The sequence below is a fragment of the Sarcophilus harrisii genome, chromosome X (assembly GCF_902635505.1).
Source record: "Sarcophilus harrisii chromosome X, mSarHar1.11, whole genome shotgun sequence".
NCBI classification, from domain to species: domain Eukaryota; kingdom Metazoa; phylum Chordata; class Mammalia; order Dasyuromorphia; family Dasyuridae; genus Sarcophilus; species Sarcophilus harrisii.
The window spans coordinates 79611906-79639698 of NC_045432.1; the positions used below are offsets into that span (position 1 = coordinate 79611906).

Sequence of the window (27793 nt, forward strand, 5' to 3'; positions counted from 1 at the left end):
GTGTCCTACGCAGATGTTCTTTACATGTAAAAGGGGGTAGCAGCGCCTCCGTTCCCACCTCCCACGGCTTTTCCGAGGGAAGCACTTTCGGAACCCCAAAGGCGCTGGGGAACTGGCAGCTCCTGTCACAGTTGCTGAGGCTGCGGGCGCCTCCTTGCAGCTGGAACTCGGGCCCCCGGGGCCCGCGGCGCCTCCTCGGCCCTTCCACGCCAGCGCTATGGATGGGGGCCCGCAGGGGCCCAGGATGCCCTCCTGCCCGGCCCCTTCCTTTGGCGGAGAAGGAAGCTGAGGGCCAGGGGACGAGGCTGGGGAGGGACTTATTCGGAGCACCGAGCCAGCAGTTGTCTGGGGGGGGGGGGCGCGGATTTGAACCCAGGCTCCGTGGAGTCCAGAGCCGGTACGCTTTTCTGCCCTCTGCCTTATGGGGCATCAGTAGGTTCGGGCCTCGGCCCTTAGAAGCGCCGGGTCCGGCCCCTCTTTTCCTGAGGGTTTCGGACCCCCTGCTGCCGGCAACAAATGGTTCTTTGGATGAGTCGCCCAGGAAGGTGTCGCCAGCGCTAGCCTTCTGCTCGGCTGACAGGCGGGCAGAGCCAGAGGCCACGGCCCTTGGCATTTGGTCCCAATGTCGACGCTCTGTGGTCCCGGGGTGGCCCAGTTGGAGCCCGGCCACGTGGCCCGGCTTCCGCCCGGCAGCGGGAGTGGGGGTGCCAACCGGCACTGGTTTGGGGATGGATCTCTGAGCCTGTGGAGCCTCAGCTAGGAGAGCGAGCTTGGGTGGCTGAGGGCAGAGCAGGCGAACCAAACTGGCATATAGGGCACACCGGTGGAGACATCGAAGGTTAGATAGAGAAACATCTGCTGGTTGTCCAGGAAAGAACAGCATCTGCTTGAGAAGGAGAGGCTGTCAAGATGGCAGAACAGGAAGGATCTCCAAAGACCACCTAGTCCCGTTCCCTCATTTTACAGAAGGGGAAAATGAGGCCCAGAGAGTCAAAATGACTTGGCTAAGGTCACACAGTTTTCAGTGGCAGGGAGTGCTTTCTGGGGACAGATTTGTGTGTGTGTGTGTGTGTGTGTGTGTGTGTGTGCACATATAAAATTCAGACCTCATGCAACAACCCTAGACCTAGCCTGGGCTGCTGTTTTAGGATCCAGAAGAACAGGAAGCTGCCAAGTTTTTAGATTTCCATAAACATTCTTGAAAGAGGAACCATAAACACTCTCCTTCCTGTTACCCCCTTTTTCTCCCTCACCTTCCAGGGTAGCCAGGCCTCCCCTTAGAGAGGAGCCTCGGTTGAGGCAAGTGACCCAACTGTGGATAGCACTAGAGGGGCCTCTGAAGGGTCCATTAGCTCAGGCCGGGAGGGCCCAACAGTAGATAGAGGCCTGAGCCTCAAGTCAGATGGATGGCTCCACACAGTCACCTCACCTCTGCCTGCCTCAGTTTCTTCAACTGTAAAACCAGGGTTGCTGTGAGGATCCGATAAGATAACATTTGTAAAGGACATAACATGTTTGGCACATAGTAGGTACTTAATAAATATTCACTTCCTCTCTCCTTTTCCTCCTTTCTTCCTTCCTTTCCTCCCTCCCTCCTTCCTTTTTTCCTTCACTCCTTCCTTCCTTCCTTCTGTCCTTTCCTCCCTCCCTCTTTTCTTACCTCCTTCCCTTCCTCTCTCCCTCCTTCCTTCCCTCCCTCTTTCCTTCCTTCCCTCCTTCCTTCCTTCCCTCCCTCTTTCCTTCCTTCCCTCCTTCCTTCCTTCCTTCCCTCTCTTCCTCCCTCCCTCTTCCCTTCCTCTGTTCCTTCCTTTCCCAGATCCCACAGCAGCAGAACTAGAATTCACAAACTCTCGCCTCTTGCTGCTAAGACCCAGGTTTCTAGTTTTCCAGTAGGAGCCGCCTGCCAGCCCCTCCTTCCCCCGCTGCCCCCCGGCCCAGGTTGGTTTCTCAAGTGAGACGGGCTCAGCTGGCCACAGGTAGGACCCCCCAGTGTGTCAGCCAAGCCACGTCCCTCTGGGGGGTTAAGGAAGCCAGGAGAGCTGCCCAGGGACGCCACCGGGACTGTCGTCTGGGAAAAACTAGCGTGGGCAGAGCGGCCTCAGGTGGGAGCCGACCCTTCGGCCCGGGACCCGGTCTGGCTCTAGGCGTCTGTGACCAACTAGGAGGGGCCAGGCCTCTCCCACGGGGCAGAGGCCCGGGCCCGGGCCGCAGCCGAGCAAACAGGAAGCCCCGGGCTCCTCCTTGCTACGGGCCATGAGTCCCTTGGGTCAGATGCCTCCGTCCTCCCCCCCAAGGAATCCAGGCTTTCCTCGGCAGGCAGGAAGCCGCTTTCTCCCGGCCTTGAACCGTTTGTCTGGAGCAAGTTTCCCTGTAACCCGAGCATCTGGAACCCCTGGAGAGAAGTCAGACTTCCCATCAGAGCCATCCCGCATCCCCCCAGTCTACACAGGATGCAGGAAGTGCAGCCCAAGGCAGAGGAGGCCTGGCTTGACGAGCCTGCCTTGGGGACGCGTGGTTGGGATCTGTTTAGTGCTCCTGCCCTTCTGGCCTCCGTTCCTTCCTCCTCGGAACTATCATCCTCTTACTCCAGAGGCTGGAGTGGGAGGAGAAGCTTGGGGGCAGCTGGACAGCTCGGTGGGTAAAGTGCTGAGCCTGGAGCCAGGAAGACCCAAGTTGAAATCTGGTCTTGGACAATAGCTGTGTGACCCTGGACGGGTCAGTTCACCCCGTTTGCCTCAGTCCACCGGAGTAAAGAGATGGTAAATCAGTCCGGTATCTTTGCCGAGGAAAGCCTGCGGCCAGCACCGGTGTGCCATGGTCTGCGGGGGCCTGAAGAGTTGGACGCCACCGAACAAAAAGTGCTGGGGATAGATGGATTCAAGTGGGCCCGATGCGGTCCCAGGAGGGAGCAGGCTACTGTTCTTCACGTGCACCCGGGAGAAAGCCTCAGGACGGTGCTGAGATAGGCAAGGACCGAGGTTTTTGCACCAGCCTTCCCGGGACTGCGCCGCCTGAGGAGACTGAGCTGTCAGGGTCCGGCACGGAGCGGCTCAAAATCAGGCAGGCCGATTTTGGCGGGGGAACCTTCCGGCCCGCTGCCGGCCTCTTCCTGAGGCCTTCTGCAGTGTGCGGGCATAAGGTTGTGGACTTGCCGGGGACACGTGTGGCAAGAGAGCGGCGTGGCCTTTGGGCCTCGGGATCCCCGACGTGTTCTCAGTGGCCGCCTCCTCCTTGAGTTGGGCCAGATCGTGGCGTCTCAGAGCTGGGAAAGGCCTCCAGGGCCTCAAGACCCCAAATCCTGCCTCATGGCTGGGCAGTCTCCAGTCCTTTGAAAGGTGCTCTTTGCTCTCAGCATCTGCTTCTCAGGGATCTGAGAAGAAAGGCTCATGAGACAGAAAGAAGGGAACCCTAGACAGAGACTTTTGAGTTACAAGACTTTAGAGGCCACTCATTCGACAGAGGAGGAAATCGAGGCAGCGTGCAGAGACCAGACCTCGTCCCAGGTTACCCAGGGAGTAAGCGAGCGCCGGAGCTGAGGTTCAAATCCAGGTGCTTGAGTGCCAGATCCAGTCTGGCATGATTTTTTCTAGATTTGCCTTTCGACTTGGAATGAGGTAGAGTCCAAGCCTCTTGGACTTCAATTCTGGTCTTATGCTTAGTAGTTAATTAACTGCTTTCTTTGCTGGGACCCGGTGACAACTGACTTCCTTTAGAAACTGCCCCCATTGAGCACTTTAAGCGGGAGGGGGGCCTTTCAGACAGAATCACAACCCATTTGGAAATGGCCATGGATTTTAGCTGGTGCTGCACAGGGACCCAGAGGGCTACATTTCTTCCACAAAGAACCTTCAATCCCTTGGGGCCTTCCCAGAATGCCTCAGGGTGACAGGAAGGATGAGCCACCTCCATCTAGAGCCCAAGAGGAGCATTTCTGGAACCACTCGGATTTCTCCAGCACTCCAACAAAATCTGCGGACGTTCCTCCCGCCTTTGCCCGAGTCACCCCGGTCCTTCCAGCGTGGCCCTGCCTGCCCTCCTTCCCGGCTGCGCCCCTCAGAACGTGTGAAGCTCCTGTATGATCTGTACCGCCTCGTCAGCTGTTGATTAGCCAAGGGGGTCCCGCTCTCTCTATAGTCTCTGTCCTGTTGGCTCAGACAGTTATAGCCCCCAAGGACTTAGGTGGGAAATGCACCCAATCTACAGATGCACCCACATCCACTTAGAGCTTTCGGTTCCTAATCACAGGACGCTCACTTTGCCTTATTCCAGGGTGCAAATCTCCCCTGCAACACTTACTGGTACAATGACTTGAGCAAGGGATGTCACGTCTCCGAGTCGCTTCCTTTGTAAAAAGGGAATAACCGTCTCTGGGGGGCGGCAGGTTCTTGGGGGGCTCCGAGTGCTCTGCTCATTGGAAATCACTATAGAAAGGCCAGCGTTACCCTAATATAAACCTGGGGAGAAATCGCAGCTTGCTTTGCCGGCGGGGGTTAGATCAGAAGGATGGGGGTGCTCCGCCCCAGCTGACTAAAGCACCTCACCAACAGGGTTAACTCCCAGCTTGGCGTTGCACAGCACCACCTAGTGGCCACTTTGCATCCCAGCGCCCCTCCATTGTAGGGGATTCCCTAGGGGGACTCCGAGCACTTTGGTTTCTTTGGATCTAAGCCACTTTGCCCCATTTGACCTCCAGGGAGGACCTTGCAAAAGGTGAGGGCCTGGATGCAAAAATCAGGCAGCCCGAGAAAGCAGAGTCAAATGTTTCGAGAGAACGTTGCTACCTGGCCCAACCTTCGGGTCCCCCTGGCGGGGTAGCCCCTGCAGTCAGGGCTCTGGTGATCGGCGCGTCTGCACTGTCCCTCTCCTCTCCGACCCTTAGCGCAGCCACTTCCCGTCACTTTGAGAAACATCGACTGTCCCAGCTAGAAAGTACAGAGGAAGAAACCGAAGCTCAGAGACTTTGGATCTGATGATGTCTGAGCTGAAAAGGCCCTAAGAGGCCATTTAGTCCAACCCATTTATTTTGTCGAACAGTAAACTGAGGCCCACAGAAGGAAAGAGACATGAAGGTCACACACTAAGCTGGTAGCACAACTGGACGACCCCTACCCGGAGCCGCTGCCTCCCACTTCGGGAGGTGCCCCTAAAAGTGCACAAAATCCTAGGCACGAGGCATTGGTTGTATTTCCATTCTGTCAGCAGGTCAATGGCACAAGGGAAGCAGAGAGCCGGGTTCTAGGAGGCTAACTCAGCCGCCATCAGGCCTGAGAAACAGGTCCTAAGGCAGGGACTCGGCACCAGGGGGAGGAAAGTAGAGTCTCCGGGCCCTGTCTATCTCTGTCTGGCAAATCCCCATCGCACAAGATTGAGCCCCAAGGCCCCTTTCTTCAGGAAGCTTTTCCCGGTTGGCCCGCGGCCACCCAAGGGGTTGATTTTTAGCCCAGGGCCATTTCCGTCCTCCATTTTTCTGGCCCCTACTACACAATAAGCGTTTTGATGATGGAGACCATGTGGTTTTGAAAAAGATTTCTTAAAACGCTTTCTTATTTTGAACTCAGTATATTATTCTGAACAAAGAGGTAGCCAGTGGTACAGTGGAGGGGGGCCCTGGGCCTGGAGTCAGGAAGAGCTGAGTTCAAATCCAACCTCAGACATTTATCAACCGTGTGACTCTGAGCAAAAGACATCACTTGTCTGCCTCAGTTCGCTCAACCAAATGACGTTGTTGTTGTCGGTCCTTCATTCTGGAAGAGGCCCTGTGACATCGGGGAGGCCATGCTGTGACCCGTGAGTGAATTGGATTGAAGTGAGGGCGGGCCTTGCAAGGTCACCGGCCTCACTTTCCCCTCCAGAGTCTTCTGGGTCCAGTAGCCAGAGAGAGATCAGGATAAGCAGAGATGGTCCCGGATGCAGTGGGAGCCCTCGGCCTTTTTAAGTGAAGATCTTCAACAGGTCTCAGTTTGCCTGACACATAGTAGGTGTTTAATGAATGCTTCCTGACTGACTGCCCGCCCTCTGAAACTTAGAATCTTAGAGAGCTGGCCAGAACAAAGAAAACTTCAGTGACTGGCCCAGGGTCACACAGCCGATATGTGTAGGAGACAGGAGTCTTCTTGCTTCTGAGGCTGGCTCGCTCTCCACTATGCAACACTGCCTCACGTGAGCAATTCTTCTTTCTACAGTTCTTTAGGTCTGTCTCACTCCAGTACCGGGTGTTTTGTAGTTGTGGTCGTATAATTTCTGTGTGTGTCTTGGTAGGGTAAACCTCCAAGTCTTGAGTACATTTTCCTTCTTTTGAACATCCTTTCTCTAGCTCTGTCTGTTGGGCTCTGCTGGCTGTGTACAGAAAAGACCATGATCCGTGGACTTCCACTTAGTATCTGCTACTTTACCGAAGCTACTCATTAGCTGAACCTCTAGGGTTCTCCAGCTACCCATCATCCAGTCTCTAAAAGTGACCATCTTGTTGCTTTTTGGCCAACGTTTATTCCTTCCATTTGTCTTTTTTTTAAACAGCTCTTGCCAGCATCTCAGGCGCTCTCTCGCCTAGAGTGGGAAAATGGACATCCGCGTTTTACGGCCGGTAAAGAGAGCCAAGCTTGGAGTTGGTAGAGATTGGATCGGGTTCCAATCCTGCCCCTGCCACTTGCCAGCTATGCGATCATGGGAAAATCTTTGAATTGCATCGCAGATGGCTTGGGATTTGGGCTTGGTTTGTTTGGGTTTGGGTTTTATCCATGATTTTATTGGAAAGGCCTCTTGTGTTTCTTCTAAATCATTCTAAGTCTTGCTTTTAGACACTAGCCATCGGATTAAGGAAAGATCCACTCATTCCCACGTTCTCAAATTGAAGTTTGTTTTGTTCATGACTCTCCTTTCTTTCCCCTTTTCCTACCCCTCCCTAATCCCTGTAGAGTTAACCAGACTTTAGTGCATGTGCATGTATGTGTGTGCATGTGTGTGTGTGTGTGTGTGTGTGTGTGTTCCTTTTGTTCACTTCTGATAAGACGGAGGTTCATGCAATGCCCACTCTCCCCACCCCTTCCTCCCTATTGGTATGCTCTTCCCTCAAAGCCTTCTTCCTGATTTCATTCCCAATGTTCTCCATTTTTCTTCCCCTTTCTTTTCTTTATGAAAAACATTAAAAATAAACAAAACCACCCACAATCCCTCTGTTTATCTTTTTCCTTTTCTTCTGTGACCCTCATAGACATAAGAATCTGTTTCAAAGACTTTGGCTCTTAGTAAAAAATATAAGCAAGTTATCATCTTTTAAATCAGTGCTTTTCTTTTTTAAATTTTTATTTGTTTGTTTGTTTGTTTTTATTTTTTTATTATAGCTTTTTATAAATCAGGGCTTTTCAAACGTGTGTTCTTAGTGTCCCTTTAACTATTAAAAAATGATTGCGGTGTTTAACATATATTGGACTATTTGCCACCTGGGGAGGACGTGAGGCAAGGGGGGGGATTGGAACACAAAGTTTTGCGAGGGTTAATGTCGCAGAATTATCCTTCCATTATATATTGAAAAATAGAAAGCTTTAATTAAAAAAATGATTGAGGATCTGTCAGGAGTTTTTGCTTATGTGGGTTATATTTATAGATATTTACCATATTCTAAATACAAACTCATTTTGAATATTAGACCCTCTGAAAGGCCTGTGGAGATCAATGGTGTCAAACTCAGATAGAAACTGGCTGCCTATTGACTTGGAAAACAACAAATTAACATTATCTGTGTTGTATCCTATGTTTATTTATTTTGTTTAACAGTTTCCAATTACATTTTTTCTCCTGAGGCAAGTGGGGTTAAGTGATGTGCCCAAGGTCACACAGCTAGGAAGGATTAAGCGTCTAAGGTCAGATTTGAACTGAAATCCTCCTGATTCCAGGGCTGGTGCTCTACCCACTGCACCACCTCCCCAGTTACATTTTAATCTGAGTTCTCTTTGATCCATTCTAGCTTTCAGGGACTCTCTTCCTTGCCTAAGTCTTTCACCTTCCCCTTCTCAATTCTTTGTTCTCTTTCTAATTTTTTCCTCCAGAGCTCTTATTCCACCTATTTTATTAAAAAAAAAATTCTTGCTTTTTTCCCCAGGGATTCTTGTAACCCTTGTGGCCAAGGCAGTTTTCCCCTGAGCTGCTGTTTGTATTTGTGGTATGATTCTTCTTTTGCGTTTACCTCCCGGGTGTCTCTCGTCCCACGATATTTCTTCCTAACAAATATCCGGTATCACCTGGTGCTTCAGTTCCTAACGTGAAACTTTGGCCAGAGCCGGCGGAGTTCTTCTTCAGCGTTCGGGGCAGGTTCGACCTGTTGTGGCTCCCGTTTATGCCGACCTCAGCGTCTTTCCGTTGGCTTCCCCCCTTTTTCGGGGGCCCAGGTGGGCTTCAGAGTCTCTGGTCGACCTCCGCAGTTGGCCGTCCCCGCTCAGGAGTGCTACTTGAAGCTCTGCTTTCCCCGGTCAGGGAGCCGCTTTGCCGGCCCATTCCGCTGAATCTGTGCCAGCTTTCCCGGGGAGATCCTTCTCTGAGCTCTGGCAGCTTCTGCTTTTTATACCATCTTGATCTTGTCACAAGAGCTTACCGGGGTTTCTCTTTAGATTTCTTGATCATTTTTGGATCTAGTGGCCATTTGAGATCATTACCAGAGTGGACGTGGGCGAGCTGGCCCCTCTGTGACTTTTTCCACTTGTGCCTTTCCTGGGAGCCCAGACCATTTTTGTACAACCTAGAGCAGCCCGTGGAAGTTTTTATGTAATGAGTGCTGAGTGGATGAATAAATGCACAGATGAATGAATGAACAGATGGGTGAGAGAGAGAGATGAACAGAGCCTCCCAGTCAGAGTGGGCAGGGACTCTAGCACCATTGAATTCAAGCCAGACCTCAGCCAGAACGTCCTCTTCAACGTGCCGGCTTTCTTGAAAATCTCTAAGGTGAGGGAGGCTTCTTCAACTTTTCCCACTCAAGACCCTTTTCACTGGAGAAATTTCCCTGTGACCCCAGGCCCAGAGGTATATACCCTAGATATCCAGAGAAAGTTCTCCTGAGAATAAATCCTAAGCTTGTGACCCTCTCCCCCCACCCCAGATTCAGTTAGGAGACCCCAGCCGGAGTCACGAGCCACCGTTTAAGAAGCCGGGCTCTAGCAAAGGCAAGTAATGAGCTGTTTCAAGTGGAAGATGTCTGAAAGGTCCCCGCCATCTCCCAGGTCATGGTTCCCTGACTCCATCCATGTGCTCTTTTTAGGATAGCATCTGGCCTGCGGCGTGTGTCCCTTACTAGGGACGATTCCAGTTTCCATGATGAGTGTCCAGCTCACTATGGAAATGTTTCCTGTGTGAAAGGTAATAATGAGCAGATTTTTGCTCCTGAGAACCATATTTTCATCCGGAATTCTAGGACGCCGGTGCTCTGTGTCACCGCCCTCCCAATCCCTCCCTGGCCCGGCCGGTTAGGGCCTCTTTTTCATCTCTCCCACGATGGGCTTTTTTGCAACACTTACAGTGAGCGGGGCTTTAGGGGGACAGGCTGGAGGTGCCGACCTTCTCTTAGACAAAAATTACTTCTTCTTCTTCTTCTTCCCATCCCCTGCCAAAAGGCCCCCTGTCCTTTGTGGCCCCTTCTCTCAGCCAGTGAGCACGGTCGGGTTGAAGTGTGATTTCTACACCCGGTTTTTCTTCCCTGTTGTGCCATTAGCTCCATTGGAAGGGCTCCCTCTCCAAGCCCATCCAATGCACATCCCGGGCATCGAACATATTAGTACGTGAAGGGCTGAGAGAAGAACCATAACTAGGGTGAATCAGCTGGGCCTTTGCCCTCGAGCTGCTGAATTGAGAGGGCTCCGTGGCAGCATCTGCACTCCTTCGGCACAGAGAAAGGTAAAGCTCAACCCTTTGTTAGCAAAAGTCATTGAAAATAGGGAAGTACTGGATGACCGGTTCCGGGGAGCTCTTGCCCCTCTCTGCCCACCTCTCTTGAAGGGATATCGGGGGACCCTCGTGTACCCCTACTCACCCCAACTAAGGCTGTGTTTGTTTCACTTTTCCCAGGCCGAGTTTTGGTACTCGTCCTGGTGGCAAAACTCCTAGTTATGGCTCCGAATGAGAGAATGGATGGATGAGAGGATGGAAAAGACTGTTTCTCCTCTGCTTATCACAAAGAGGCTGTTAAAGCAGGCAGGGGGAGCTGCAGAGGGGGTCCTGGGCATCTTCTCTTTGGCTCTTGAGGGCAAAGAAGCCGGCCTGGGCCCCCCCTGGGGCCCGCCGAGAAGCCCTCGGTCGGCCGGCCTTCTGGAGAGCCGGCGGGTCGAATGGCGGAGCCTCCCCGGCGCTCCGGTGACCGCGGCGTCCTTGCCGATCACGTGGCCTCCCCACATCCTTGGCTCGGCGTCTCCAAGGCTCACTTAGTGCTCTTCTTCCCTAGCTGCCTCCAACTTGGGTCTGGAGAATAAGAAATCTGCTACCCACCCCAAGTCGCCATGGCAACAGCCAGTGAATGTGTTCCTCTCCTCCAGCCGGCCCCCAGGTGTGGAGGAGCTGCATCAGGAAGCTCAGCTTAATCTCCAGAGCTTGCTGCAAGGTACCGCTGCAAGGGGAAGGGCTCTGGGGGGCGGGCCCCAGGAGGGGGGAAGTGGAGGCAGCCAAAGGTCGCGGCTCCACCTTTGGATTTGGGCAGCCGGGCCGAGGATTCTGGGCTCTTGGGGGCCGGCAGCTGCACCGATGGGGAGTGCCGGGGTCTGTGGTTAACGTGCCCGTTTCGCCCTCCCGAAGGCTGCACCACGGGCACCGTTCTGCCCCTTCGGATCTAGGGCTGGGGCGAGGTGAGGAGGCTAGCAAGGCCCTCGGTGAAGAGCCGCTGGAGGACGGCTCGAGGTTGTGGTCTCTGCACTTGACTGCCCCAAGGTCTCTGCTCCTCCGCCTCTCAGCCCTCCCGGACTGTTCTGTCCTTATGCCCTACCCGTGCTCCTGCCCGGCACAGGGTGCTTTGGGGAGCCTGTGCAGGGTAGGGGGAGAGGGGGCCGCCAGCCTCTCTGGCTTGCCACGTCTGGATGGCTGAGAAGCTACAGCTAAAAACAAAACAAAAAAACAAACCATTGATTCAGACCAGTCAGGAGGGATCTGGATTCTAATCCTGACTCCGGTACCTAGTGACTGTACGATTGAACGCCTCTGAGCTGCTTTCTGCAGCGCCAAAATCAGAGGACGATGCTGGCTGCTCCTGCCTCTCTGGCTCAGGCTGGGGAAGCTGGGAGTCAGGCTGGGGTCGGGGGGGTCTCCCACTCCACACTTAGCTCTGCTGCCTTCTCCTGGGCCGCACGGAAAACCGGCCCCCCGGCCCCCTGGGTTCTGCTGAGCCCCCGCCCCCTGAGTCTGGCTCTTTCCCGGCACCCATTGATCCTCCTGAACGGCGCTCATTACGGCGGCTGCCTCCCTTCTCCCCTCCTCTTCTGGGGTCCTCGTTGCTATGGCAACCTGGTCTGAAATCCTCATTCCCCAAGGCACACTACTACCACCATCCCGGCAGAGCGCTGCTATTCTGGGCACCCCGGGCCTAGGCCACGGGGCGGGAGGCGGCGTCCCGGGAACCGTGGCCCCTGCCCACTTCCGACCCAAAGGGAAACACACGGAGGTCATTCTGCTGATTTTTCTTTCTTCTCACTAACTTTGCCCCCAAAGACCTTCCGACGATCACTTTGCTTCCCCTTCTTCCCCTGCTGTCTACACTGCATGCTCGGGCTTCCTCGGACCCTGCCGCGGGCTCACTTCAGGACGCAGGAAGTGGCGGACCAAGGCGGAACCGTCCGCCGGCCAGGCGGTCTCTCTTACCGGTCTGTCCTGTGGCGGGGCACTTCCCTTTCTCTTGCGCAAAGCTCTCTCTCTTCCAATGACTTCCTCCTTGGGGCCTCCCCCACTTTCTTTCTTCCAGGTCAAGCTGATCTTCTTTCCTCCCAGAAGCCTCTAGGGTCTCGGCCCTTGTTCTGCTTTTCGTTCCCTGTGCACACACACACATGCAAACATCTCCTTGTATATATGTACCTCTGTGGCCAGACGCCATCTCTCCTTGTGTGGAGAGTCTGTGCTCCCCATTAAGGCCCCTCCCGTGTTGTCATTTTCCCGGGCTTGGTTCTGTTATTCACGTGTGTGTCTCGTGTTCCCTCAACTGACCCCTGGTGGGGACCGGGTACTCTCCCTGTGTTTTCCCCAAAGTGTCAATAATGGCACTTGAGTGACTCACGGTAAGTGTGCAACGGAGCCTCATTGAAGGGAGGAGAGGGTGGCGGGACGGGTGTTGGATGGCCACCAGCCAGGCACCTCTCCCAAGTCAGAGGGCCCCTTGGCATGGAGAACGGGAAGCCAAGCTTACCAGCAGGAGTGGCCACATGCGTGTCCCAGTCCCATCTGGGCAGCACCCGTGCAAGGGCAGTACTTCCCAGGGAAAGGTACAGCAGAAAGAACATGGGATCGGTAGTTAGTGGACCCTGGTTCAAAGCCTGGCTCCGCCACTCGACAGCTTTAGTTTCTCCTCTAGAAAATGAGGGCTCAATAGCAAATGAGGCAGCTAGGAGGTGCTGCGGTGGATAGAACTCTGGGTCTGGAGTCAGAAGGACTCAGGTTCAGATCCTGCCTCGGACACTTCCTAGCCATGTGACCCTGGGCAAGTCACTTTACCCCATTTGCCTCAGTGTCCTCATCTGTAAAATGAGCTGGAGAAGGAAATGGCCAACCACGCCAGTATCCCTGCCAAGAAAACCTCACCTAGGTTCTGACCCCAAGTCAGACGTGACCCAAACGACTGGACAACAGAGTAAATGACTCCTGGGGTCTTTTCCGGCTCTAAATCTTTCCCAAGTCACCATCTCCTGATGGCCTGGAACCCTTGGGGACTGACCTGGCTGCCATTTTTCCTTCTGCCACTGGACCAGGCGGGAACCCACCCAGAAATCTGCCAGATCTTAGGAACCCCTTCCCTCCTCCCTGGCCTTGGCCAGGACCTTTGTACTGCCCCAGAACTGGCCCTTTCCTTCCCAGACGGGGTCCGGATCTAGGAGAGCCTTCTCAAGGCAGCTCTGAGCTTCACGGGCCTCCTGGCTGCCTTGAGCAGCCCTAGCCAGCACCCCCTTATTGACAGGAAGCTCTCCTGCGCCTCTCTGGCCCCGTGGCAGTCGGACCGAGACACCGTGGAGCTAGACGATGAGCCCGATGGCTCGGCTACTGAAGCAGTTCTGAACCTGGAGGGACACCCTCCATGATAAGCCCCGAGGAGCTCGGTGCTTATTGGCTGCCGGTCGGGTGAAGCCAGAACTAGGACCCCATGATCCGACCTTTGCCCCCGGGCATCACAAGCAGGGGCCGCTGCTGGCATTACTGCTTCACCCCAACAGCTTAGAAACAAGCATTTAGCACCGAGGAAGCCAAACTGATTAGGTAAAGTAGGAAACTACTTGCTGCAAGGGGGTGAGCCCCCTGGCTCCCTTCCACATGGCAGTCTTGCCCGTATCCCAGGGCCCCTCCCCGAGCCGCTTCCCCGGGGCCATTCACGCCACAGGCTCCGGCTCAGGGACGAGCCCAGAGGAGACAAGGAGGCAAAGCCGCCCAGTCCAGATTTAGGCCAGGAGGATGGACACATTCCCATTCCTGCCTCTGCTACTTTCAGGGCACAGGGGTCAGAAATTGGATCCTGGCTCCAAAATTTAGAGCTGGAGGTGACTTCCGAGACTGTCTAGTGCACCTTCCCCCATTTTGTAGCTGAAGAAACTGAGGCTCCGAGCAGGGGAGTAGCTTTCTCAACAAGGGGCAGAGCCGGGAGCGGAAGCCGGGAGCACCAAGTCGGCTCTTTCCCGGCCCGGTGGCCGCGGTCCTAACCTTTGGGCCTCCCTCCCCGCACTCCTTGTTCTCACGCCTTTTCTTTTTTAGAAGAATATGAGGAACAATACTCAGAAGCCAAGATTTCTGGGCAGACCTTCCGCACTGCGGCCCCCGGAGACCCCCCGGAGCCCCCGAACAGCTCAAGGCCACAGGCTGCCAGGCGGCTGGAGTTTGTGTTGATGGTGAGCTTCGGCTTTCGTTCATTGGCAAGGGCCACGGTAGGCAGCCCCCTTCACCCCCTGCCAAGCGGAGGCCCACCAGTTATGTGCAGAGGCCCTCGGCCGCTTCTGTCCTCCTGGCCTTCGAGGGAGGAGCAATGAGCCCTGGTGTGTGTCCGTGCAGGCCCGGGCCCTGGGCCTAGGACAGAGCTGAAGTCAGAGGGAGTGGCTTGAAGTCCGCCCCCCTCCAAAGGGCCACTGAGAGCCAGGGGAACTCACCAAGAGTCAGCGTGGTGGCCCAGGTACATTGGCCTCCATAAGGCCCGGGTTCAAATTTCACCTCAGACGTTCAGTAGCCATGCAACCCCAGGGAGTCACCGGCCCTTTCTGGACCTCGTCCTCACCTGGACTCTTTCCACCTCTAAAGCTAGGCCCCCATAATGGTCCTCCCCTGCTTCCTTCACTTTAATCATTCTTCCAGGACGCCTCCAGCTCACAGCCCCGAGAACGAGTGGCCAGACACCCTCTGGCCCCATTCCCCGCTTCCGGCAGGGCTTCCCATCACCCCGTTTCCATTGGACTTTTTCCTAACAGCCCACGAGCCGACGAGGGAACGGAGACAAGACCACCACCCAGGGGGTGCGGCCCCCCGAGTCCTCCCTGAGCCTGCCCTCCTCTCCAGACAAGCCAAACACCTGGAGCAGACCCTTCCCTCTGCCCATCCTGGAGGAGAAGAGGTGGCACCCGGCGTGTTCCACCCAAGGCAGCATCGTGCCCATCAATGTCTCCGGTAGGAGACGTTCTCCTTAATTACTGCACGTGTAATTTCCAAATTTCCCTAAATTCTGAAACGTCTTAGGGCCAAATAATATTCCATCATATTCCAATACAATTTGTTCGGCCGCTCTCCGGTCATGGGCATGCGCTTCCTTTCTTCTGATTTAATCTCCAGTGAGATCCTTGATGGTTGGATGTTGCCACATCACGGCCCGACGCCCTCGGGTTTAGAAGGAAAGCAAATTCCCGGGGAGCATCTTTTGCCCTTCGGGGATCTTGTGGCGTCATCTGGCCGCTGAGCGGTCCTCAGCCTAGGGACTCATCCTTCTCAGCCACTTGTTGCTCCTAAATCCATAATTAATATTAACTCTGGCACTCGCAGACCCAGATTTCCATTAACTGCATGTCGTTTTCAGTTTTGTTTTCCCGACTACTCACGCACTGACCCTCCCACAGGCAGGTTTTTTGCCTATATCCGCCTGGTATTGCCTGCCCGAAACCTTGCTTGGGACCCAAGTCTACAGCAGGAGTCTTGCTATCATTCTTTTAATTATCGACTATTAATGGATTTAATTAATTTAATTTAGCAACTCTTTTTCAAATGGGCCAGTGCTAGGCAACGAAAGTATCACTGGTCTTTATGAGGAGCGGTTTGGAACACAGTAGGACGGAGAAGAAAAAACACACAGAGAATGAGAACACAGATGGTTGGTACAAAGTGCATGGAGGATTCAGGCCTGGAACAGGTCGTTTCTCTATGAGGCTACCAGAGAAGGGAGCATCTGAGCTGAGCCTTGAAGGATGGCAGAAATGGGGGGGAAGGGACTGGAATAAGCAAGAGGGTGCTGTCAGGAGAGCCCAAGGCATCTGGGGGAAAAGGTGAAGAGCATGGGCTGGCTAGAATGGCTGGTTCCTGTAGGGGACTGCGGGGTGGGGTGGGGGGGATGTTCAAAAGGTTACAATGAAGTGAGCTTTTCTTTATTCTGGAGGCAATGGGGAATCGTTTGCTGAAGGGATGACTCGGTGAGACAGATCTGGTGGTATGTGCGAGGTGGACGGGAGCCAGACGGTAGACAGAGGCCCCAGCAAGAATGGCGTGATGAGGTCCTGGACTAGAGTAGCAGGGGAGAGGAATCGGAGGGGAGAGAGCGCCGAGGGAAGATGTGCAGGGATTTGGCAACCAGCTGGATGGGAGCTAGAGGGCGGGATCCCAGGTTCCTTGGAGGTTTTGTACCTAAGAAGGGAAGCACTCTACGGTCAAGGCAATTCGAATCTGGGGCTTAGTATAGTGGCTTTAAATGGGCATCAAGAGGCTGAAGAAACAGGTCCTAGAGACAGAAACAGTGACGTGGTTAACTGTGGAGTCCAGGCCAGGCCAGGGGGCAAGTAAAGTCACACAGAGAACGTGAGGCCGGGAGACTAGAAACAAGACCTGAGCAACTAGAGGTCACGGTGACACACGAAGACCAGTGTATACGGAAAGCGGCCAGTTTGTGGGCTGCGGCTGGAAAGTGGAAACTTGGGAAATAGAATTAAATGGAAGAATAGAACCGGCGTGAGATAAGACTCCAAAAAGTTTTGGGGGGAAGCTAAGGAGTATGAAGACCAGGTCCTCATAACTGGGCGCCCCCCAGTTCCTCTTGTTCCCTTCCCCAGGCCATCTCCCCCCAAATTAACCCTAGAGAGGATATGATCTCTCTATCTTGAGTCAGATGTCATTTCTAGCTGGTAATCCCACGGTCCCGGGCAGACCCGTAGAGAGTAGCATCCAAGTTCTGGACGACACGCTTAGGAAGGCCACCGATGAGAATCGGCTGAGGGACGACCAAGATGGTGAAGGGCCCTTGGGAACGTTGGTTGGAGAAGCTGAGGAGGTTTAGCCTGGAGAGGACTCGGAACGAGGGAGGGAATGTTGTCACTGTTGGCAAATATTTGAAGGGTTGTGGGGGAAGAGAGACTAGACATGTCCCGCTTGGCCTCCGGGGGAAGAACTAGGAACACCAGACGGGAATGAGAAACGCCCTCCTTACCAATCAGTGCCATCCCAAAGTGGCTGGCGATTGGGATCTCCCTCTCACTTAATGGCATTGGTGCAGAAGCCAAAGGGCTACTCGGTCATCATTCTGTGTCTTCAGCCTCAAGGAGGGGCCGGCCTAGAGAGGCCCGTGATTCTCTATTCTAAGAAAGGCTCAGGAGAACCCAATGGTACTTAAACCCCCATGGGGCCCTCTTCTCCTATGCCAGACTTTGACAAGAGCCAGTCCATTCAAAAGTGAGCGGGTAACGGTTCGAATGCTTTTGATGATAAAGAACTTCACCTCCCCAGAGGATCCAGTTTCAGACAAGCAGGAGCAATAGTTTTTAAAGGGAGGTGGGAGGAAAAAGAGGCAGCCTTTAGCTCTCCTTGAGCTGATATTTTGGGAAGTGGCTAGAATCCAACTTTTCTGCTATCAAAAGAGACTACGAGGTTTGCTTAGCAAGGCAGCTTAGACCCTTAGCTTTCTTCCTGGACTGGGACAGCTGACTTCTTCATCCAGCTCTGAATTCTCCCCAGACCTGAGGGTGTCCCTCTGAATGCTTTCACTGGGCTAAATTTCTTGCAACAAGGGGTCTCCGTGGAATCCCGTGACCTCCACGTGAGCCTTCTCCCCTTCGGCAGAGTCTTCTTAGGAGCTTCTTCTTTCTCCCAACAAGACAGAGCTGGGAGAGCTAATTTGGAGATGGCCTTCGAACCTTGCTGGACAAGTGATTCCCTTCCACAGCCATCTGTGTGCTAGTTCGGAGTCCCAGGATACCTGGGAGATCAGATTTGCCTTCTTGTGGTAGGCTCTCTGGGTCACTTTGCGTGCTATCTGTACTCTATGCCTTGGGTCATGTATCCTCTGTGGTTGGCACATAGTAGGCACTCGGTAAAGCCTTGTTGATTGGTTGCCTAGAAGACAGATCAGCCCGTGTATTTTATTGCTTTTTATTTATTTATTTATTATTTTATTTATTATCTATTTATTCATTTATTTTCTCACGCCCCGGCATCGCATCTCTACCCATCATCTTTCTCACTCATCACAGCTGCTTGCTCTGGTAGCTAGCTTGCCCGGTGTATGTGGAAGCCCTTTTCTCCCTTTTCCCAGCTTTGCTATTTAATTAGATTTGTAAGACATCAGGCAAATACATTCTTCTGTGAGTCATTGCTACTGGTCTCTCCTTAACTTCCTGGTGGACCAGAATCCCTTTCTCTTCTGCCCTCCCACCCCCTGACATGCATCTGAATTTTCCTCTGCTTCTTCAGACCTTCCTCTCTTTTGTTTTTACTTCTTCTTCCGGTTACTTCTGGGTATTTCATCCCGCCGGAGATCAGGAGGGTCAGGAGGAGGTCCTCAGACCCCTCAGTTACTTTCTTTGGAGAGAGACCAGACTCCCTCCTGAGCATACATAACAGTTACTTGGCCACGGCAGAATAAACATCATGTTCTCATTACGATCCCCTTTCCCCTTCCTACATGCTGCAAGTGAGACCCAGCCCCGGTCCTGTGTTGTTCTTGACCATAGCCCTTGGGGCCCTCTCACACTTTTTCCCAGCCAGAGTATCGGGATACTTGGGGTGCTGCAAAGGGGTCCTGGATTCATTGTAATGCCCGAGTTGCTTTCTTCTCTTATACAAAGATCCTGTTTCTTTTACAGCTCTTCCTAATTTGGCTCTCACATATATCGCAACCCCTCTAAGCACTTTGTGATCACATGACATCGCCCTCCTTGCCATCCTATTTGCTGAAGGCCGAAAGGGAGTTCTTTCCCTCCTCGCTTCCCCGGCTTCCTCCAAGACTCAGCTAAAAGGCTGCCTTCTGTCAGAAGCCTTTTCTGGTCCTCCTTGGTCTCAGTGCCTCCCCATTGAGATTACCTCCCCTCTACCCTACCCATAACTTGTCTGGTCCTCCTTGGTCTCAGTGCCTCCCCATTGAGATTACCTCCCCTCTACCCTACCCATAACTTGTCGTCATCTAGTTATCTGCACATTGTCCTACTGTTTCGACTTGAGAGCTCCTTGAGAACGGGGACTGTCTTTTGCCTTTCTTTGTACCCCCCGAGCTCGGCACACTGCCTGACACTAGTGCTTACTAGATGCTTATTGACTGACTGACGCACGGCCTGCAGAGTAGAGGAAGGAGGTAGTATGAGCATAGTAGAGAAGCGAGAGTGGAGAAACCAGATGGCTGCCAGCCTGAGAAGCCGTGAATGAGGACATCATGCCCTTCCCCCAGGCCCAGGCGTTCCACTTCCCAGAATTCATCAGCATGTCTCACACTGAAACTTTAGCAAATCCTACTCTAAGGTGACAGGAAAAAGAGGTTACTCTCTAAATAGCCATTAACTTGAATCAGACCCTAGCCATGATGGTTTTAAGACAGAAACTCAATCTGCCTTTTGGGGTATAGCAGCTTCTTTGACTGGGTCGCTCTAGAAAGCGTGACCATGATGGCTTCCCCCCTCTGTTGATGTTTGCAGAGAGAGAGCTGAGTCACTTTGCAGTCAGGGCAAAGTCAAGAGCCATCCCTCCCCCCGGGACCACCTAAGATACCAGGTCATGGCCAATGAAGTCAAGGGGCAGTGGGATGTGTGAGCTGGGGTGGGAGGTGGGGAGCTAAGCTAGTGCAGAGGATGGGAGAGTGACCATTTGGGAAGAGGGGAGGAAGGGCACCACCTTGTCAGATGCCCGCTCGTGCTTGCTCGTTATTGCTCCCGTCTCTTTGTTCTGCCTCCATTTGATTTCTATCTGCTTTTGAAGGAAGCCATGATATACCCAGTGTGTTTCTTTTGACTACAGGACAACAGTTTGATAAACACGCCAGTTTGCGACACTCCTTGTTTAACACGGAGACCGCAGTGAACCCCAAGTCGACCCTGAGGCGGCGACGCACCATTATTGGCTTTCCTCATCTTTCCTTGCGAGACCAAGGTGATCTCCCCCGTGGCCCTGTGCGCAAGGCCTTCCCACAGAGCCTGCTTTGCCTCTGCCCCCCCCCCACTTCCCCTATCTTGCTCCCTGGGGCTGGGAGAACACGATGGGGAACAGGCCGTGATAGAATGGCCACGTGAGAAGCGGCAGTGGCGAGGTTTCGGAGAGGTCAGAGGCGGAAGCCACAAATGTGTCCAAGGACAAGGCCAGGCCCCCCCCCCCGGACTTCTGGGAGCAGCCTGCCAGCCCTCCATGGCATTTGCACCCACAATCCCTTCTGGCAAATCCCTGGATCGAGTGTGAGAGGCCAAAAAGGGATTGAGCTAATTTGGTCTTAACTAGGGAAGTTCTCATTTCTTTCCACTTCATTTGAATACGTTGTCTACAAATGGGAGAAGCGCGGCGATGGTATAATGGAAAGAGAGCTGCTCTGGAGTTAGAAACCTAGCTTTGCTGCTTACTCTTGCCCGCATGACCCTTAGCTTGGCTTCTCTGGGCCTACCTCAATGGCTGATTCTGACAGCATGGGGTCAAACTCAAATAGAAATGGCCACCTGCAGGCCACATATTGATATTATCTATTTATTTACTTTTTGAATATTACCAAATGACATTTGAATCTGGCTCTAGCTGCACCTGGAAGTGTGGCGGGCATGCTTCCTTATCAAAAAGAGCAAAAAGAAGGGCAGCTGGGTGGTGCAGTGGCTAGAGCACCAGACCTGAAATCAGGAGGACCTGAGTTCAAATCTGGTCTCAGGCACTTAACCCTTCCTGGCTGTGTGACTCAGGGCAAGTCACTTAACCCCAATTGCCTCAGCAAACAAAAATAAACCAAAAAAAGGGCAAAAAGAAGCCTTGGCCACCGCCTGTAAATCTATATTTCAGTAATAAGAAAATGGTGAAATTAGGGGAGTGTCCTTAAGAGCGAAGCAGCACACGCCCCAGAGCCAGGGAGACACTAGTCTTTCCCCATTTTGAATTTCCTCTTCCTTCTGGAGGCATCTCACTGACCTAAGTGTTAAAATCCTTCCCTGATCCTGAAACACTTTGGGCCTTTTGAACAACCGAGGCGCTTTCTGACTCCTCGCCAGATCTTTTCTAGAAAAATCTTTTCTCTTGGCTCAAAAGATGCAAGAAGTCTTTGGTGTAAGTAACTCCCAGACTGGGTTCAGTGCCCACGAGGGGCAAGGGGAGCTGGACCGTTTGTACAGGATGTCCCTTCCCAGTGTAGCCCGCGACTCATTTGTAACAACTTGTGATCCAAGGCTTTTAGCGAGGGAGCGAGTGGCCGCCCCGGGAATGATTCCGGAGCCGAGAGTTTCAGGCAGAATCCTGCCGCTCGGCCGCCCAGAGCTGTGGGAAAACCCTCGACCGTCCTAATCTTCATCCCTAGGAGGGCAAGGCCAAGGAAGTCCCATCAGCCCATTGCCAGAGACTCCCTCCGGTGTCTCAGGAGTTTGGGCCTGTTGACACTGGTGAGCCGACAGGGGATGCAGGCCCCGGGACAGAACTAACACTGTGTTACTCTCCCTTTCCCATTCTCAGGTCGGAGCAACGGGCAAGTGTACTCTGCCCCTAAAGAGTCTGCCTCCTGGAGCACGGCTCCCGAAGTGGCCAACGGAAGGGGGCCGGCCGGCCACGAAATATGTTCCCCGAAGGTGATTTCTCCAGTGCCGAGAAAGGCGCCCAGTGACCTAGGAGAGTCTCGCCCGGCACAGGGTGGCCCGCTTTCACCCAGCATGGAGGGCATGGGGATGGTGTACAGCGTCCCCTCTTCCTGCAATGGACCAAAGGATTCGACCTTCTCTCCTCCGTGGAAAGGAAGCTGCTTTGATTACACGAGCCCGTCCAGCCCTGCCCCTGGAGAGTGCGGTCAGGTCAAAGAAAATGGGAAATATCCTTCAGCCTGCGTTCCCAAGGGCTCTCGCAACGCCCTCAGCCCCGAGAACTTGGGGGACAGCGGCTCCGTCCCGCTCGCTCAGGACGACCAGGCGGGGATCGGCGGAGCGGCCTGCTGCCCCAGGTTCCCCGCTCCAAGAAGCCGAGAGCCAGAGAAGGACTACAAAGGGGGGGCCCTTGCTGGTGGTAAGCTGGGGGAAGGGGGGCCCTCGAGGATAGAGTCAGACCCAAGTGCCTGTAGATTCCGAGAGAGGTCACTGTCCGTGCCCACGGACTCAGGCTCCGTGTGCTCAGTGGACGGTGGCTGTGCGGAGGACCAGCAGGGCAGCGAAGCCAGCACCCTGGCCTACCCCAGCGCCAGCTCAGAAGGCAGCGCCAGTACGGACAACGTCTCCTCCATCGGAGCCGAGCCCAGACCGAGAAGGTCCAAGAGCATCTCCCTGAAAAAGGCCAAAAAGAAGCCTTTGCCCCCGATGCGCAGCGTCTCCCTGGTCAAAGACGAGGCCGTCCTCCAGAAGGAAGCCGGGCCGGCCTTGGCCAAGGACCAGAGGCCCAGGAGCCTCTGCCTCCCCCTTGAACACCAGGGGCGTCATTTTTCCTCCGCAGACGCTCAGGGCCACCCAGCTGTGCCTCTTCTACGGGAGACAGAAGGCCCCCACTTCTCCCATCACTGGTATCTCCCCGACTGGAAGTCCAGCGACCCCTACCGCTCCCTGTCCAGCTCCAGCACCGCCACCGGGACCACAGTGATTGAGTGCGTGCAAGTGAGGGGCAGCTCCGAGTCTCTGACTTCCCCTTCCACCTCCAGGGCCACCACGCCCTCCCAGCTCTCCACCGAGACCGAAGCCCGGGAAGTGTCGTCCCCCGGGCGGCCCACGGGGCTGATGTCGCCTTCCAGCGGCTACTCCAGTCAGTCTGAGACCCCCACCCCCACGGTTCCCGGCACGTCCACGACGCTGGGTCATTTACCTCACACGGGCGGCGGCGGCCGGGTCCGACCGGTGGTCCCGGAGAGGAAGTCGTCCTTGCCTCCGACGTCACCGATGGAGAAGAGTCCCAAGTCGCAGCTGTCGTTTGACCTCCCGCTGACCCCTCCGGCCCTCCTGGATGCGTCAGGGATGAAGATTTCCCTGCGGGGCAAAGCCAAGGTGAGCCGCCATCATTCAGACTCCACCTTTGGAGCAAAGCTGGCCCAGAAGAGCGGCCCCAACCAGCCCATAATGCCCGTGGTCACCCAGTCTGACCTGCGCTCCATCCGCCTGAGGTCAATCAGCAAGTCGGAGCCAGAAGATGACGTGGAGAGCCCGGATCCGGCGGAGGAGCCCAGCCTGGAAGTCTTCACTCCGCCGGAGCGAAAGGTAAAGCCCCCGCTGGCCGAGAAGCCCCCGCTGGCCGAGAAGCCCCCCGTGGCCGAGAAGCCCCCGGTGGCTGAGAAACCCCCGGTGGCCGAGAAGCCCCCGGTGGCCAAAAGGCCCCAGAGCCTCGTTCCCAAGGAGCCTCTCCCAACTTCCCCCACCTTGCTCCTGACTACTGAGAACACAAGCGGCCAGACCAGGCCCTCCCCTCAGGATATCTACATGGTTGTACGGAAACCAAAGGCTCTCAGAAGCCCGAACAGCCAGAGCCCAGTGGCGGGGACCCTGGACGAGGAGCGCCCCAAGATGAGGTCCCTGCCAGAGAGGGTTGGCGTCCAGAGCGCGAGCGAGGCGGAGAGAAGGAGAAGCAAGATCCCCCCTCCGGTGCCGAAGAAGCCTAGCGTGCTGCACCTGCCCGCAGCCTTGCCCCTGCCTCAGCTGGGGGCCAACGCGGGTGAGCCAAAGCTGGCTCCCAGTCCCATCATCACCCTGGATGAAGACGTCAACTCGCAGCCGGGCCCCAACGGCTTACGGGCTGCCGATACCAAGGAGGAGCCCTCTAAGCCGCCATCCGACGGTGGGATCGAGACAAGCCTGCCAGGTCAGTGACTACCGTACTTTCGTTGTGCCCAGTGCAGCCCGTAAGCCGAGCAGCCACTAATGGCGGTCTTGGGCCCGGAGTGAGCGGGTCAATTCTGAGACACACAGTCTGGCTAGGGGATCTGGATCACTCTAGAGAGGCCCTAACGGGACCACCACGGTCCTCGTTCCAAGGGGACGAGTCAGTGAGAGATAGACACCCGAGGTTTGCTTTGGGCTCCTCTATATTTGAACTTAGAGGGCAAAGATTGGGAAGTCAACACTCATCAATGAGCACTGATGAAGTACTCCCTCAAGGCTCATCGCTAGGGCCATGGAGCAAGGGCCCAAACGGTCCCTGGTGTCCAGGAGTTAACCCCTAATGGGAAGAGCCCCACGTCCATCCGGCGGTACATCCTAACCGCTGAACAGGCGGAAGGGAACCTTTGAGAAATGGAAGTCCTCCTCATTCGCCTCTGGCAAAGAGAGCCATCTTCTCGGTCTAGGCCATGGCCCCAACTCCCAGGCTCTACTAGGGGAAGGCCACCTTGGGCAGGGGAGGAGCAGGGCAACCCCAGAGAGTCTCTGCTGAAAGACAGGAATCGGCGGGGGGGAGGGAGGGGGATTGTGGGTCCATTCCCTAACTCACTTTCTCTCTACCTCAGGAAGTGGCCCGGAACAGAGCACTGAAGAAAAAGGTTTTGCGAGCGACAAGACGGCGGAATCCATCGCGGAAGACGATGATGACGTGTTTGTGGCATCTCGCACAACTGAGGACTTATTCACAGTCATTCACAGGTCAGAGCTCGGGGCCCCACTTTTACTGAAAAGCACACAGCCCAGCCCTTTGCTCCCTCAGCTGGTGGAACAACTGCCTGCTTCTCTTAAGTGTGCTCTCGATGCTTTTCTTACACTGCTCTTCCTTCTCAATGACTCTTCCCCCTAAGCTGACCTCCCCCATACATACACACACACAAAAAATGTCCCCTCTTGTACACTTACTGTGTTCAATTTGTTTTCTGCTCAGCTTCAGAAAGGAGAATCAAGGATCATAGGTGGAAGTTCAGGCTCCACAGCAGGAAGAACTCCCTAAGGGCTAGAGCTATCCCAAAGGGCAATGGGCAGCCTCGGGGGTTAGCGAGTCCCCTCTCATGTTAGGGTCTCCATGCAGAGACTGGAGAACACATGGGCAACTGAGTTATCATGGGGATCCTTTCTCTAGTTGGACTACAGGTCATTGAAGTCACTTCCAGCTCTCATACTCTGTGATTCTGGGTTTGCCAGGATGATTTCTTCCCATGTGGGGGTGTACATCCACCAATAAGGAAATCTGGCCTCTGTTTTCCCAGGGTTAAGGTACGGTGCGGAAAGGAGACTGACGGTCTATATCGTCAAACATGATCGATGTGGATTCATTAAGCACCTACTATGTGCTAGGTACAGTGCTAGGCAGTGGGGATATAAAGGCAATATCCCACGGGCCTCCAGAAGGTCACGTTTTCTCCGGGGTGAGAGCAAGTTACAAAATGAATCAAGATAATTTGAGGGGGGAAGGCGCTAGGAGTTGGAGGGATCCGAGAAAGGCTTCATGGAGAAGGTGGCCCTTGAGTTGGCCCTATGAAATGGAAAGACAGGAGACGCCTCGTGGGAGGAAAAGCGAGAGGGTGCATTGGGTTAGACTGCAGACCACAGGAAGGAAAGCCAGCAAAGCACTTTGGAGCCAAGGGGTGAAAGGTCCGAAAGACCAAGCATAGAATTTGGACAATTCAATTCGCTTCAGTTCAACAGATGTTATGCTAACATCTGTCGCTGTGCTCTTCCAGCTTAAAAGGATGGTCGAGTTAATGGGAGGAAATGGTGCCGAAGGTGACACAGCTGTGTGAGCGGGACAGGAAATGTCCCCAAAGAGTCACTCGTCAGAAAATCCAGTTGGGACCCAGAAGCTAAACTATCTCAATGGAGGGGGAGCAGCGGGAGTGTTTCTAGCCCCAGCTACCCCAAGTGTAAGGGCACATGAAATCTCCAAGCTTTCTTGTTCACAAGCTGACGTGCCCGGGGATCTCTTTGTGAGGTATGAGCCTCTTTGATTGGGTCAAGAAGGGACCGGCTGATTGGCTAAGCGAACGCGCTTCCTCTGCCCCTTTGGAGTTTTAAATGGCGGGACAAAGTTCAGCCGTGGGTGAGCAGTGGAAGTCTCCAGGTTCAGAGGTGGAGGCGGGCAGCTCCTGAGCACAGGGGCCTCCAGTCCTGAATTTTTTGCAACCATGTAAAGGCTCCAGAGGCAGGTGAGCTTGTTTCATTAGCCAATCGGCTGTTTCTTTTCTTGACCCAATCAAAGAGCTCCACATCTTGTAAAGAGATCCTGGGTATCGGTCATCATTTAGACCTTGAAAACTATACAGAGCCCTTGCGCTGCTTATATTCATTGAGATGGACAGGAGATATAACTCTCTCCCTTATAGTTTGGAGACAAGAGGCTGCCATCTCTTGGTTGAAACCCCAGAAACGGATCTCAGAGTCACCATTAACTGTACCCGTGGCCCCAGATTGCTTGCCGGGGCCCCAAAGGTCAACATCAACCTGGGCCCAGTCCCTGAAAATCCATCCAGAGAAAGGACTGGTGGCATCTGAATACAGACTGAAGCTTCCTATTTTTCCCCTTCTTTCCTTCTTTCATTTTTTTGGTTCCAGTTTTCTTCCCCAAAATAACAACTATGGAAATGTTTTGCACGATGGCATGTGTACAATTGGTATCTTATTGTCTCAGGGAGGGGGGAGGAAGAGAGGGAGGGAAAGATAGAATGGGTACTCAAAGCTTTAAAAAAGTGAATGTGAAAAATGGCTTTTATATAGAATTGGGGGGGGATTTAAAAAAGAAAAGAAAAGAAAAACAAAAAAGAAAACAGGAGTGAAAAATTCCTGGAAGGGTAGAGATAAAAGATGTCAAAGTCATTAAAGCAAGTTGAGGCTCTTTAGGGGGTATCCCTACTCCTGGAGACTGATATTACACAGGGAAATCAGGCCTCCCCAACTTGTCTTTTGATGACGCCATCTGAGACTGAGGGGCTGGGCCCAAGGGACACTTCAGAGGTTAAAGCAGCGCCATCAAACTGGGCCATTTCAATACCTCAGGGGAAGCTGGTTCCTGCTTCCCAATGCCACATTCTCTCCCCGCCCAGTCTCGGGACCCTATTGATCTCCATATCTATCTATATCCATATCTATATCTATGTCTATATCTATGTCCGTATCTATATCTATCTATCTCTGTCTTCAACGGGGAAGACGATAAAAGAGAAAGACGGGACAAACTCACATGTGCAGTAAATCTGCTGCGGACTGGGCAAGTCAGTCCCCCCCTCCAAACTTCAGCCCCTTCTTCTCACAAAGTATGGAGGCTGGACTAGAATAGATTTGAGCAGCTGGCAAGCTCCCATCCTCTAGCCACTTTGAAGCCCAGGCCACATCTGGCTGTCCCGTTACAGTCAAGAGAGTCCGGGTGATCTGTGCAAGGTAACCAGTACAACAAATCAGGAGCCTACTTGCTCCTTGCCTTTGCCTGGCGTGAGCAGGGCCCCGCCCACCTGCCAGGAGTCTGCTGGTAAATATTTAACGACCGGCTTTCCTAAAAATATATACCCCTGTACACTTTTTACATTGAATCTACATTATTAACATTTATTCATCACCTTCTTAAGTCTAAATTTAAAAAAAAAAAAACCCAATCAGCCAAGCCTTAGGTTGTGGTACTTGCAGATTTCTGAAGTTTGCTTTTCCTACTTGGCTTCTGTGGGTCTGAAGTGGCTCCAGCTCTCCAAGACACTCTCTCCTCCTCCCTGTAGTGAACGCTGAGTGACGAGGCGGGCCTGCCGCTTCCTTCTGGGTTTCCCATCTGGCTCCTTGGAAAGCCAGAGCTAAAGCACAAGGCCACGCATCAGGGCTGCCACGGATGACTTAAGCTTTCCCCAGAGGGGGCGGTCAGAGAACCAGGCACATCAGTTTAATTCAACTCAGTTCAGTCAGTCTTTTCTGAGTCTCCATCATGGGGCTACATACTGTGCGAGGAGCACAAAGACGGTAAAATAAAGGCTCCTGCCTTCAAGGAGCAGACATACAGGGAGGGGCGGATGTCCACGTACAGGGTGGAGGCGGAGGGGAGCACGCAATAACTGGGGGATCAGGGAGGGACTCCTAAAGAAGGT

General features: G+C 53.9%; 1 protein-coding gene across 2 annotated transcripts in view; it reads left to right on the forward strand.

The window, feature by feature from the left end:
• The window catches only part of NHSL2 (NHS like 2), a 170792-nt gene that overhangs the window by 135353 nt on the left and 7646 nt on the right, over positions 1-27793 (forward strand). For both annotated transcript variants that reach the window (XM_031944618.1, XM_031944619.1), the window contains exons 2-7: positions 10427-10582; positions 13918-14051; positions 14622-14817; positions 19627-19758; positions 21304-23613; positions 24257-24389. In XM_031944618.1, coding sequence (XP_031800478.1) covers positions 10427-10582; positions 13918-14051; positions 14622-14817; positions 19627-19758; positions 21304-23613; positions 24257-24389 — 3061 coding nt within the window. The remainder of the gene's footprint in view (positions 1-10426; positions 10583-13917; positions 14052-14621; positions 14818-19626; positions 19759-21303; positions 23614-24256; positions 24390-27793) is intronic.